This window comes from Salminus brasiliensis, chromosome 20 (assembly GCF_030463535.1).
Source record: "Salminus brasiliensis chromosome 20, fSalBra1.hap2, whole genome shotgun sequence".
Taxonomy (NCBI): domain Eukaryota; kingdom Metazoa; phylum Chordata; class Actinopteri; order Characiformes; family Bryconidae; genus Salminus; species Salminus brasiliensis.
In genome coordinates this window covers 11,003,048-11,017,232 of record NC_132897.1, presented here as the reverse complement: position 1 = coordinate 11,017,232, position 14,185 = coordinate 11,003,048, and the positions used below count along the sequence as shown (strand labels likewise).

Genomic DNA, 14,185 nt, shown 5'->3' with positions numbered 1-14,185 from the left:
GAGAGAGAGATAGAGAGAGAGAGAGGGAGAGAGAGATAGAGAGAGAGATAGAGAGAGAGAGTGAGAGGGGAGAGAGAGAGAGAGAGGGGAGAGAGAGAGAGAGAGAGGGGGGGGAGAGAGAGAGAGAGAGAGAGGGAGAGAGAGAGAGAGAGAGAGGGGGGGAGAGAGAGAGAGAGAGGGAGAGAGAGAGAGAGAGAGAGGGAGGGAGAGAGAGAGAGATAGAGAGAGAGAGATAGAGATAGAGAGAGAGAGCGGGAGAGAGAGAGATAGAGAGAGAGAGATAGAGAGGGAGAGAGAGAGAGAGAGAGGGGAGAGAGAGAGAGAGAGAGAGAGAGAGGGGGGGGAGAGAGAGATAGAGGGAGGGAGAGAGGGGGGAGAGAGAGATAGAGAGAGAAAGAGCGGGAGAGAGAGAGAGAGTGAGAGGGGAGAGAGAGAGAGAGAGAGAGGGGAGAGAGGGAGAGAGAGAGTGAAAGGGGAGAGAGAGAGAGAGAGAGGAGAGAGAGAGAGGGAGAGAGAGAGGGGGGGAGAGAGAGAGAGCGGGAGAGAGAGAGAGAGAGAGAGGGGGAGAGAGAGAGAGAGAGAAAGAGCGGGAGAGAGAGAGAGAGAAAGAGCGGGAGAGAGAGGGAGAGAGAGAGATAGAGAGAGAGGGAGGAGGGAGGAGGGAGGGAGGAGGAGGGAGGAGGGAGGGGGGGGGCTGCTGCTGTGGGCCGGGCGCGTGAAAGGGAAAATGAAAGCCAGTCTGCCCGCGCGACAGTGATGAAGCGGAAATTCAGGTAAACTTAACTCCTCACATTCAGGCTGGCGGTGCTGTTTACTGCCTTTTAATCGCAGCGTGTCGTGGTTTAGGGCTCTGTATACGCCGTGTGTGCTGTTGTGAACTGTGTGTAGGTGTCTCTGATATGAAACCCGAGCTAAGGGGAGACAAACTGTCCTTACTGTATCCCAGTTTGTCCCTCGGCATGAATGCGGGTCACTTTACACGGCCATGGCGGTGCGACCGTCCCTCCTCTGCCTGCTGGGGGTTGAATTGTCTGCTCTGTTGTGTTATACTGCACAGACCTGTGGGAGCTTACAGTAACAGGGTACAGAGCTACATCCACTGTAACAGCAGTAAACAGTACAGTACAATAATAAGCTGCAGTAGTGTCTCTACACTGGGACACTGTCATGCTACCAGAGGTTGAGGCACCTTACGTTGGACCTGTGTTGGGCTCATAACAGGGAAGACGAGCTGCCCTTGCTTTTTTTAAAAATCTGAAACATACCTAACTAAGCCTCAAGAACAGGCCGTCTAGATTCAGATATGGTTGCAATGTCCCTATCAGGGATATATATTTACATTTGCCACGATACTAGACCTCTGAAGCTGTGTCATGCAAATATTAGGGAACAAAATCCTCCCAAAAAAAGTTAGCTAAAGACTTTGGGGTTTATCACAACTGGGTTATGTCCCAGGTTAGGACTGGTAGCATTATCTCAGGTTAAAATGATTAGATACCAATGGATAACACATTTTGCAGTGTTTTGCACATCCAAACACCATGGAAGCGCGTCCACAGATAGACGTAGGACAGTACTGTGTGCACGACTGATCTAATGAGACGAATGAGATGAATAGATGAAAGTGCCAATAAACTGTATAATACTACTGCCTTTACTGCTGTTGATGTGTGGTGAGGCCATCTTAGATTAGAAGTCAAATACTAAATGTGAAGACTCTTCTTTATAACTCCAAAAGCTGTTCACACTCTGCTGTGTTTACCTTTAGCAGGCGGCCGCTCAATTCCTGTGGGAACCAGTGTTTGTAGCTGTGATTTAGCAACAAGTGTGTCGAATTAAATGACTGGCCTCAGCAAAGTCCACGGACCAGTCAAAGACAAAAGGGGTCTGAGGCCCCTAACCTCTAACCACCAGATTTGTCTGGTTTCTGGAATTTAGATCGTTTTCAATCCTTCTCCCAATAATGAACCTTAAAAACATGTGAACTTATAGCATATTTGAAGTGAATCCGAGATGCATATACAGTAGGTCACAAGAGGTACAGTATAGAGTAGCTGGTTAGAGCAGAGATTGTTCACATATACTCTAAATGAGTCGTGATAAAATGCAGAAAATGAGCCCTGTAAACGTATTTCCTCTCTCTTCAGGTTGGACTGATTTCTGTTCCTGAGGAGCCATCAAGCCAAGGATGTGAAAAGAGCTGCCAAGTACTAATACTACTGCCATCCACCATTCAAAACCCCAGCAGTATTCCATTCAATAGTCATGTCGTCTTCCGGTATTCTGTTTTTACTGTTGACCCTAATCTCCCTGACTTTGCCAGCTACATGTCTGCCTCCTGAAAGCAGCAGTACTGCTGCTGAAAACATCCATGTGGCCACCAACGGCCTCCCTTTCCCTTGGAGCAAGTTGCGCCTTCCGAATTACATTATTCCCATCCATTACCACCTGCTAATCCATCCCAATCTCACCACCCTAAGGTCCAATGGCTCTGTCAAGATAGAGATCGATGTGAAAAATAACACCAACTGGGTGGTTCTGCACAGCAAGAACCTTGAGATCACTGCGGCGACTGTGCTGGACGAGAGTGAGGCCCACCTCTTTGATAAAGCTCTTCCCGTTCTGGAGTATCCTCCTCACGAGCAGATAGCCATCTTCTCCCCGAAGATTCTGACCTCTGGAGAAAAGTACTTTCTGTACTTGGAATTTAGTGCAGCGCTGGGTGATGGCTTCTTTGGCTTTTACAAGAGTTCCTACAGAACGAAAGACGGGGAAACAAGGTTTGTTTAAGAGTGAGGCAAGTTGTGAACAAAGAAACTCCATCCATGGCCTGTTTATGGACGACAATAACTTCTTTGTTGTTCTTTATGTTTCTCTGTTAAACTCAGGGTTTTGGCATCTACTCATTTTGAACCTACCTCTGCTCGAATGGCCTTTCCATGTTTTGATGAGCCCATCTTCAAAGCCAACTACTCTGTCCGGATCAGAAGGGGGTCGTCACACATTGCTCTGTCTAATATGCCAGTAGTAAGACTTTACCGTCCAAAATCTTGGATCTTCTATTGGGATGAAGAAAAGTTCTTAACTTTAATGTATTTTAATATACAGAGATTTAGTTGCAGATATTTTTGTATTGGTCCGATCATCATGAAATGTGCACGCAGGTTAAAGATCAGCTGCTGTATTCAAATAGCGTCAAAAATGCATATTTGTTTTTATTTGTTGAATTTTCCACTTTTTCTTCTCCCAATTTGGTGCTGCCTGTTAACCCACCCGTTCGTAGCTCCCCCTTGAACTTGGCATCGCTGGGTAGCCAATGCGCATTGAGAAAAACGCCCAGCCCCCAGCTCCACCACACCAGCCAACAGAAGACTGTGCTGGCCAACATCGCTTAAGAGTCATGAGGGAAAAGAGCACGGCCAATTGTGCTCTCTCAGACTCTGGCTGCTGATGGCACAGCGGCGTGGCTCAGAATTCAAACTTGCGACACCCGGGCCATAGTGCTCTTTTAATTAGCTACACTAGAGTAACTACTACATCCTAGTGATTTTTATAGGACATACATGACCAGGGCTTGATTTCATCAAGCAGTCCTGACTTACATGCCTGATTAATAAACAGATTAATTCATATTTATGATTGTCAAGGCAATAAAATCAGATTATCCATCAGCACTCCTACTCCTGAGGTAGTTTTTGTATTAAGAGCAAGAGATCTTTTGTCCAGCAAGTGTCCAGTGCTAATTCACTGGAACTCAGATGTGTTTTCTCTTTGTCAGGAGCACACAATGAAGTTAGATGATGGTCTGTTTGAGGATCGGTTTGAAACAAGTGTGCAGATGAGCACCTACCTCGTGGCCTTTATCGTCTGTGACTTCAAGTCTGTCAGCAAGAGAACAGTGACGGGGATTGATGTAAGTTAGCAAGTCTGTCAGCCTGAGCAGCTCTTTTATCAAGCACACTTAAAGCGAAAAAAAGGTTGCATGTAGTAAACGTAACAATAGTGGAACACTTAGAAATCCTCCTAATTGTTGTCTAAATATTTCATATTTTTTATTTTGAGATTAATATAAGACCTATTATATATTTATGTAACTTAAAAAATATCATTTTTACTTGTTTTAAGTAATTTTCCCAACTAAAGTTTAAAAGAAATGACAGGTCTTTTAGCTTTTGACAAGAAATAATGCTTTAAACAAACAAAATGATTCATCAGTGAAATTAGACACTTTTAACTGATAAATGACTTAAGTAAAAATAAGTTAGTATTAAGTTGGATAATCTTATAGTATTCTTACAACAATGTAAAAAGGAGATAGCGGGTATTTATGACAGATATATGACTACATTTAAAAATATTTCACTTGCTAAGATATGCTTTTTGTATTATAACAAAAGTGCCCAGAGTTGAATTGGTTTGTCGTCTAGTTTGATGGACACATACCTCTGTTATGTTCTAACGATGAGTTTCTTTTACAGGTTTCAATTTATGCTGTTCCACACAAGTGGCACCAAACCCACTATGCTCTTGAAGCTGCTGTAAAACTGCTGGAGTTTTATGAGACGTATTTCAACATCTATTATCCTTTGCCAAAACTGGGTAAATCTCTAGATAAGACATTTATCTAAATGCTATGCTAATAATCATTTTCTATATTAATGTATTGTACTTTTCTCTGTTCTTTTGGCACAGATTTGATAGCCATTCCTGATTTCCAGTCTGGAGCCATGGAGAACTGGGGCTTGACCACCTACAGGGAGACGTCTCTGCTCTATGACCCTGATGTCTCATCGACCTCGGACAAACTCTGGGTTACCATGGTGATCGGACATGAGCTGGCCCATCAGGTTAGCATGGCACATTTGCATCAATTCCATGTTGTTTACCCCATCCATTTTGCTGAGATTTATCCCATGAAGAGATACACATCTTAGAACATTCAGCAATGTTTTTACATCCATTTTATTCTATTACCAAATAATAACCCCACCTGTTTGTACAGAAGTGCCTGTAATTACTGAATAATACGCATTAGTGTGTAATAAGCCTTTCTGCGTTAAGGAGTTAAAATAGTACTGTTTAGATCTTGTTTATTTGTAAAAACAGTGCACTGGAAAAAACCTTGGCAAAAGTTGTACCATGGAAATGATATAAGAGCCCACATAATTTATCTTTATTTTGGGAAGTCAACACTCATCAGCACCTAAACCTTTGATAAACACAAAGCTGAATCAAAAATTATTATCCTACAATAAATGTTTGAAAATAGCAGTTTTACATTAACCAAACCTTGTAGGAATGTTTTTTTTACTTAATTAAAAGGTCAAATACAACTCAATTTCAAAACAAGGCAAGGTTTTCCAAAATTGCTGTTGGGCATCAATAGATGGTGCCAGTGAGCAGCTTTAGTTTGTTCTAGATGGGCTCTGCTGAAGGTGAGCCAGGAATCCCAAGCGATCCAGTGACTAGAAGTTAAATTGGGCCAAGAATGTGCATGTGCACTGACAATGCAGCGTCCATACCGGTGATGACATTTCAAGCATCAGTACAAAACCGTGTGGGACGTATGTGTGTTCATTAACGCTCATTTCCCCCTGGCGGATAAAAGGTTCATTTGGAATCTTGACTCAAAGCCAGAACGAGAGAAAGTCAAGTCGCCAAAATTAGACTACAACTGCACTGGTCAGTGTATACATACTGTACAGCCATAAAAATGCAAACCCTGGACCCTGGACATCTCTCCATTTATTCTGTGATGTTATAACGTTCGTCTCTTCTTCTGTAGTGGTTTGGAAATCTGGTAACCATGGAGTGGTGGAATGATATATGGCTCAATGAGGGCTTTGCACGATATATGGAGTTTGCGTCCGTTGCGGCTACATACCCGCAACTAAAAGTGGTATGTTCTCATTCTTAAAGTTTTTTTAATGACATTTTTAAAGTTGTTCTAAGATATTTGTCAGCTTTTCTTATTTATGGTCTGAATTTCAGGAGGACTATTTGTTGGACACCTGCTTTGCAGCTATTGGACGGGATTCCCTGAACTCCTCAAGAGCGATATCCTGCTCTGCAGAAAACCCAACTCAGATAAAGGAGATGTTTGACACTGTATCCTATGATAAGGTGAGATGATAACACCCTGCATCAAAAACACGAATATAGAGATAGTTAATAAGCATGATCATGGAATTAATAGCATGATTATCCGCTATTTAAAACTAAGTTGAAATTCCACAAATTAACAAATGAATTGATGAAAAACATAGATTAACATAATGGGCTTGTTTTTACAGACAGAGTTTAAACTACACAACATTTTAAAGGGACATTTTCCACGGAAATATAAGAGTAGCATTAACCCTTCTCTGGGACACTGTTCATATGCCATGTTCTTAGATTTAAGACAAGAAAAGCAGGAGCATTAAATACATTTTATGTCCAAATGTTTGTGGCACACCCCTTCTAATGCATTCATTCAGCTGCTTTAAGTTGCACCCATTGCTGACACAGATGTGCAAATGCACACACTCTTGTCTAGTCCCTGTGGAGAACTGCTAATAAAATGGTACTCTCTGGAGCAGATACACACAAACGTATTGACACCACGTCCAGCATCCCCAGCATTGAGCTGTAAAGCAGTGTACCTGGGTTCTCTGGAATGATGGTGCTCTGTCCAATACGTTTGGGATGAGTTTATATGAGCTCCATTTTTAATAAAAAGCCATCTCTGGAAAGTAGAGACAGTTATTCTAACAAAAGCAGGATAAACCCTTTTTAATACCCAATATGTGTCCCAATACATTTGTAAAAACGTAATAGTTTTTTACTTTTTTGATCAAGTCTGGTCATGTATTGTATTGTTGTTGTTTTAGTTTTTTGATAATAACTATATATCGTAAGATTCAGTGCCTTTCATTTTGTTTTTGTGTGTCTATTTATGAATGTTTTAGGGGGCTTGTATTCTGCACATGCTGAGGCATTTCCTGACAGATGATGTGTTCCAGAGTGGCATAGTCAGGTATCTGAGAAAGTTCAAATACAGGAATGCCAAAAACGAGGATCTGTGGGACAGCCTGGTCAATGTAATTGCTCCAAACCCTTCTCACTTTTCACTTAGACATTTTAGATTAATGGCAGATTTCTAATGTTTCGCTGTTCCACAGACATGCTCTGAAGAGGATTTTACATCTGGAGAATACTGCTATAGTGACACTCAGGCCACCAAAAATGCAGTATGGTTCAATCCACACTTTCTACACACTCAATATTGCTCCAGTTTCCTGATCCACCCCACAGTGGATGTTATCTGTACAAATACAACATATGCAAAAATAATGCATAATACCCTGCTGAAAAAACAGCCTGGCCAACTCAAGCTGGTCACACTGGTTGGGCTGGTTGACCATCATAGATCTTGACCAGCATAGGATATGTTTTTGTTGACGTTCTAGGGTTTCACTAGTCGACAGACCTGCCCAAGCAAGACAACCAGTATGACCAAGCATGAGCATGCTGGTTGACCAGCATGACCAGCATAACCAGCAGGACCACACTGGTCGACCAGCATGACCAAAATCAAATGCAACATATACAATCTGGTCTTGATCTGGATTTTTCAGCAGGGTAATGATGAAACTGAAATGTTCACAACTCATTGCTTGTTCTGCAGTATCGGTTTGCTGGGGAACATATCGACCTGAAGAAGATGATGTACACATGGACTCTACAGAAGGGTATCCCTCTGGTCACGGTCAAACGCCAGGGAACCAAGCTTTACATTGAGCAAGAACGTTTTCTAAAGACGGTCCAGCCCAGTGATCCACTGTGGCAGACAATGCAAACTGGGTAATAATTTTAATCCCTCACATGTACTCAGGACTGCACAAAGATATGTAATGGACCCTGAAATTCTTGTCAGGGGGGCCCAAATTTACCTCAAACCAAACAAAGAGACAAATCAAGACATATATGATCCATTATTTATGATTTGGTAAATAGTCATACTGTTTTCATGTCAACCACATTCAAATGTGTACCAGTTAAATTTAGGTAAGATATTCCAGCATGCTATTTATTTTAGAATATTACAGTAAATGTACTTTTTAGCTTATATGTGGTGACATTGTTCCCTACTATTTCATTCTTTCTGCATTTTATAGTAGGTTTAAGATTATCCAATTTTCATTGGCTGATAAAATAATTTTAATTTCTTTTATTTTTGTATGTATAGTGGTGTACACTGTTACTATCTTTTGCCTGAAAATGATACCAAAATGAAAACCAAAATGATTTGGTTTAATATAGCTGAAAACATTATTTACCACTGTTGTACCGTCTGTGCACAACGCATGGTCTCTGCCCCCCCATGACTATGTCTCTATAAGTTCTCTCAAAGACAGCACTGCTTGTACTTTCTGAATGTCTATTACTACACCTGTTTAGTTCAGTTCTTCCTGTTGTCTTTTTTCATGTGTTCAATTGTGTTCAACTATAATAAATTATTTTCATCTTTCCTCTAATCAGATTTAATCCTAATAATAGCTTTACACAATTTCTACTCAATAGTTATCTGTGGCACATTCCTTTGACCTTCAAAACAAGCCACTCCAGCACTGAGATGAGGCACATACTACAGACAAAGTCAGGTAGGAGCTTTCCTGAGAATCTGTTAATAAAGTCAAGTAGTAATACTGTTTAATAACATGTATTTAACCACTTCTCAGATGTTCTGGTGTTGGATGAAGATGTGGACTGGGTAAAGTTTAACACGGACATGAATGGCTACTATATCATTCATTATGACTCTAAGGGATGGAGTGCCCTGATTGACCTCCTGAGAGTCAACCATAGTGCCATGAGCTTCAAAGACAGGGCAAACCTTATTCACAACGCCTTTCAGCTGGTCACGTAAGTTACAAATATGCTAATACCATACAGGTATGGTGTCAGGTACAGACAGAGGGCTAATTCAGAAGCTAGACAGATGGTTTGTCTTATAGCCACCAATTAGCATTGTGCCAACTGCATGCCTAAATGATCACACTCTTGCTGTGGTAAATATTCTCAAATACACCTGATCATTACTTGGGTTCTGACCCTGAACTGCATAGTTATCTATAGATGATAGACAAGACTACACTCTTAATGAATAGTTCTTGAAGGGTTCTTTAGTAAAAGTGCTATGTAGAACCCGTTTGGCTAAGAGTGTACAGAGTAAATGCTGAAAATTTAGATTAGTTCATTAGGCCTACCTTGGTGAATAACTTGTCTATGTATAAAACATTGATGGTTGATAACTTATCCTTTAAAATATGACTGAATCAGCTCTGATAACCTAATATTTTCAAGTACTTCTTTGAGGAGCGTTAAACTCTCAAAAAAACATTATTTAAAACTGTTGTACTGTCTGAGCACAACGCATGGTCGTTTGGGCCCCCCCTAGTGGCTGCGTGTCTGAAAGTCCTCTCAAAGGCATTCCTTGCCCCCTTAAGCACTGCTTCTAATTTCTGAATGCCTACTACTACAGCTTTTTAATGAAGTGCTTCTTGCAGTCTTTGTTTTATGTGATGTGTTGAATCTTGAGTGATTGCGCTTCAGTTGGCTGTACCGCTTACCACTGTTTCAGAAGCTGCCGGTGTGGAGAAACCCATTAATGGGCTAAGTTTGAGTATTGGTGACGCTTACTCTACAATTCACATTCAAGTGCCAGTAGAAACTGTTTTACTTGTCCTGGTTGAGGGCCTGTTGTCACTGTGGATTCAGAAGGTACATTTCAGTTAATCAAGAGTTATTAAAAGGTAAACCCGCTAATTGTCTACATAATAAATGTTTATTCAGGGTTGATGCACATAGTAGGTGAACTGGCAAAGGTAAATTGCCGTTAGCTGTGTGTGTGTGAATGGTTGTGAGCGTGGTACCCTGCAAAGGACTGGATAGCTGCCTAATGAGTCTTGTGTTATGATAGTTTTGGGATAATAAATAAAAGCTGGAGTTTTTAAGAGCAAATAGGAGCTGGAGCTTTTGGGCCGTAAAGTGGCATACGCCAAATCAGAAACATTTGGAGTGGAAACCATGCTCCACTTGTGCCGGGTAGATACTGGAGTGCACTCAGTGTTATAAGTCTATTAAACACGTATAATTAAGATTACTTAATAACTCAGCCTAATTTGAGGCCACTGTGTGATCATTTAAGCATGTACTTTGGCATCTTTTACATTAGCCTCATAGCTCCAGTGCAAAATTAAAGAGACAAACTTTAGACACAACAGGGAAAATGTGTAAATATGGCAACTCCTTTTTTTATCTATTTCCTCTTTTCTGTCTAATCTTTCTAGTGCAGGGCGACTGACACTGGACCAGGCTTTGGATCTGATCACTTACTTGAAGTCTGAGACCCACAACGTTCCCCTTTTGCAAGGAATTGGATATTTGGAATCCTTTTACAAGATGATAGAGAAGAGGAACATAGCTGACATCACTCAAAATCTCAAGGTATTTTTGCATTTATCTTTGTTAACCCGTTTGGCTTTACTTACCTTATTACATCAGTGTTATTAGTAGGCTGGACTGGTTCCACTCGTGTAATCAGAGTTGTTTGCTGATCTTAAAAAATAGCAACATGTGCTCAGTAGCCATGGGTAGATAAATTAAGACCTGAGTTGGCCTTACAGCACGCACAGGATTAATGTAATGTGCAAGGCTTCCCTGAGCCATTCCCAGGATATTGGAGCCAATCTAATTTGCTATCCCTCATTCCATTGAACCTCAATCAAAGAGGCTTTCATTTTAGACACTTTAACAGCAGCTGCGTTCCTCCATGCCTCCCTAGGCTGGAATTAGCTTTATTTAAATGTTGAAATGTGAGCTTCATGCTCATTTATTGGGTTGTATTAATCTTAGGTAGTGGACAGTGACTCCTTGTGTGTGTGCTTCTGTCTCGCAGACCTACATCCTGCAATATTTCAAAGACATGATAGACAAGCAGACTTGGAGCAATGAGGGCACAGTTTCAGACAGGAGGTTGCGCTCTGAAGTTCTGTCACTGGCATGTGATCTTGGTCACGCTCCCTGTCTGGAAAAGGCCAAACATTTCTACCAAACGTGGGTGAAGTCTAACGGCACGACCAGGTGATTTCATATACTGAAAAATGGCCGAACTTCACAGAAAACAATAATACACTGAATTTACCTGATTTACATTTAAGACAAGTACATTTTTACTTAGGATAGCCCACATACACTGTATATCCAGATGTACAAATGCCAATAGAACAGGACTCTCTGGAGCAGATAAACATGAACCTATTGGCACCTTACCTAATGCCAGGTGTAAGCTAGAGGGGTATAAAGCCCCTCAGCATTGAACTGTGGAGCAGTTTTGTGCTGTGTTCTCTGGAATGATGGTGCTCCATCCAGTACTTTCAGGATGAGTTAGGAGTTGGGGATGAGGTGGGGTGGTAATCATCCAACATCCTGACCTCACTCAACGTTCTTGTTGCTGAATGCAATCAAATACTCACAGCAATGCTTCGAAATCTGGTAGAAAGCCTTCTATGGACAGTGGAGACAGTTGCTCCTACAAAAGCAGGATATACTATGTTTAATGCCCTTGATTTTAGAAGAAATTATTGAGCAGGTGTCCCAGTACTTTTGTCCATATAGTGCATATTGGTGTACTGACTATAAATTTAATACCACAGTTTACCCAGTGATGTGACTGATACCATCTACATGGTTGGAGCTCAGGATGACAGTGGCTGGCACTACCTGTTGGAGAAGTATGAGGTTTCCATGTCTGAGGCGGAGAAATGCAAAATCCTCTCAGCTTTAGCAAGCAGCAGGGATTCCAGTAAGCTTTCAAGGTATGGAATTGTCTACTGATGTGTAGATTTCTGATCTCATGAGCATTTAATTTGGCTACTCTTTAGGAAATGACTGCCTATATCATGATTTTGATTTGTTTTAGATTGAGGAAAGTAATAAAAGACTAAACAGTCTAACAGTACCAAGATTTTCAGCATTTTTATAAAAATACTGCCTGTGAATTATTTTTTGGCTACAGAATTACTTTTTAAAATTAAAATTATAACATTTACATCATTTATTACTGCCCAATTTAGTGCTTTGGAGATCCGTAATATTATATCATATTATTTATTTTAGAGAATGCTACATTGTACCCATTACGTTTTATATGATGATGCATATGATTTCAGACTTTTGGAGCTTGGAATGGAGGGCTCAGTGATAAGAGCACAGGACTTATCTACACTAATATACAGCGTGGCTAGAAATCCAGCAGGCCATTTCCTAGCTTGGAATTTTGTGAAAAAGAACTGGAATGGACTGGTGGAAAAGTAAGTGTATTTGGTTCTGCTTTTAATCTGCTTAAAATCTAAATGTGCAGAAAATATGCTGTGGCAGCATTTGCTCACATGAAATCTATGTTTTTCTTATGTCAGGTTCCAGCTGGGATCATTCAGTATGAGAAATATCATCATTGGTACAACAGCACAATTCTCGTCTAAAGAAGAGCTTGTGAACGTGAGTTTTATCCTGTGTATTTTACGAGGGTTAACCCGGATGCTCTTCAACTGCAGTCAACCCTGTAATATAGACATCTCACAGAAAACTGAAACAATGTGTGTTGTATTTCCAGATCATGGAATTTTTCGACTCTATCAGGGACCAGTCCTCTCAGCTCCGCGTCATTCAGGTGGCTGTTGAAAACGTGGAGAAGAATATCCTGTGGTTGGAGAGAAATTTAGAAACTCTGAGGATGTGGCTTCAGCAGAGACTGAACTAAAAAGATCAGTATTTTCTGAACAAGCAAATAACAGCCATCATACACACATTTCCACAGGATTCAGGAAAGTGCAGACGAATGCACAAAAACTGTTCAGATTCTATATAATTTCATATCTCAATGCATTTTTGGAGATAAAGTCCTGATAAAAATGTTTTGTTAAATACATTAAGCATGGTTTGAGTGGTGACGTAGACTAAGTACTGATGATTGCATCATTTTTATCAGGTTTTCTAAAAGGAGATATTTTGGCTCAAATATGGTTGAATGGTTTCTAATGTCTTTCATAAAATGAGATCTTAAACTAGTCTAGATGAGTTCTTCTTTGCTTTATGAGTGGCCTGTTACTTATGTAACAGAGCAGATATTCTTTTCACTTGCAAGTGAAAGTGTATCTGTAAAGAATAACACTTGTTTCAATGAGGTGGTGAAGTTCATCAGGTTACTGACAATGATCTACCCTACGAGGGGCACTTTCTATAGATATGTACAATATTTTTACTATTTACAATGTAAAACAGTCCCAACAGTTCTTACAATTTTTAGTTTCTCTAAGCTTGTATAAGCTAAAACCGAACAGCAGTGCCCCATTCACAAATACTACAAAAAACTACAAGCATAATAAATTATTTTGAATCCAGTTAAGCAACCAACTTAAATAGCTAATTCTGTTCTCTTTGTATCAAAACATATCATTATATTTAAGTACAGCCATGATAAGTTCACAAAAAGGTTTTGCCCAACATTTTCTAATCGTTAATGCACTATTGTAAATATTTTCACAATAGTGCATTTTTTTGAATGAAGATTTTCTAAAGAAAAGAAAAAACATGTCTATGACTAGGCTTAATCCCTGTCTGGGAAACCAGTCCATGATATATAAGATAAGAAGCTAATACAGTGTGCAAATGTTAATGCAGTTACTTTATATATATATTTTAATACTATCAGATTGCTACTTTAGGCAGGTCATGAATAGGGCTGTACCTAACAGTATTTTTAATAATGAGATAATAATAGTGTAATAGATTCTCTGCTAACACTCAACAACAGTGGACTTCTCTAAGCAGCCAGATGAGAATCTAAAAAAAACAAAGCTAACTGATGCTACAACTTCCAAGAAAAAAAAGAACCCTATTTAGGAGAGTAGTGTAGAGTAGTCCATATCAGATACATCCACCAGACTGCCAGGTAGTGAAGCCTGATACAGCCAGTCTGTGTGTGCTTTATACCACTACACTCTTTACTTGGTATTGTGTGCAGCTGCTCAGCCAGGGAAGCCCATTTCATGCAGCCCATGATGCATACACACTCAGAAAAGTGGACAGCCACCTCGGTGCTCAGGGACAAACTGGGCGTTGGGTACCTGGTTCAGGGTCA

General features: G+C 40.4%; 1 protein-coding gene across 1 annotated transcript; it reads left to right on the top strand.

Moving 5' to 3' along the window:
• Positions 1 to 695: 695 nt before the first annotated feature.
• Positions 696 to 13,112, top strand: erap2 (endoplasmic reticulum aminopeptidase 2). The gene is made up of 19 exons (XM_072665193.1): positions 696 to 773; positions 2,148 to 2,780; positions 2,889 to 3,027; positions 3,779 to 3,913; positions 4,479 to 4,599; positions 4,693 to 4,847; positions 5,786 to 5,899; positions 5,992 to 6,123; positions 6,951 to 7,082; positions 7,164 to 7,232; positions 7,670 to 7,845; positions 8,566 to 8,645; positions 8,724 to 8,907; positions 10,335 to 10,491; positions 10,943 to 11,127; positions 11,700 to 11,861; positions 12,216 to 12,356; positions 12,462 to 12,543; positions 12,659 to 13,112. Exons 2-19 carry the CDS (start codon positions 2,266 to 2,268, stop codon positions 12,803 to 12,805), a joined length of 2,826 nt encoding a protein of 941 aa, XP_072521294.1. The 5' UTR covers positions 696 to 773; positions 2,148 to 2,265; the 3' UTR covers positions 12,806 to 13,112.
• Positions 13,113 to 14,185: the final 1,073 nt, after the last annotated feature.

What these genes read in the sequence shown, in the direction of transcription:
- erap2 (XM_072665193.1), top strand. Translation starts at nt 2,266, where the DNA reads ATGTCGTCTTCCGGTATTCTGTTTTTACTGTTGACCCTAATCTCCCTG. An exon ending in CTCTGTCTAATATGCCAGTA is followed by an intron (nt 3,028 to 3,778) that starts GTAAGACTTTAC and finishes TCTCTTTGTCAG; the next exon opens with GAGCACACAATGAAGTTAGA. An exon ending in CATACTACAGACAAAGTCAG is followed by an intron (nt 8,646 to 8,723) that starts GTAGGAGCTTTC and finishes ACCACTTCTCAG; the next exon opens with ATGTTCTGGTGTTGGATGAA.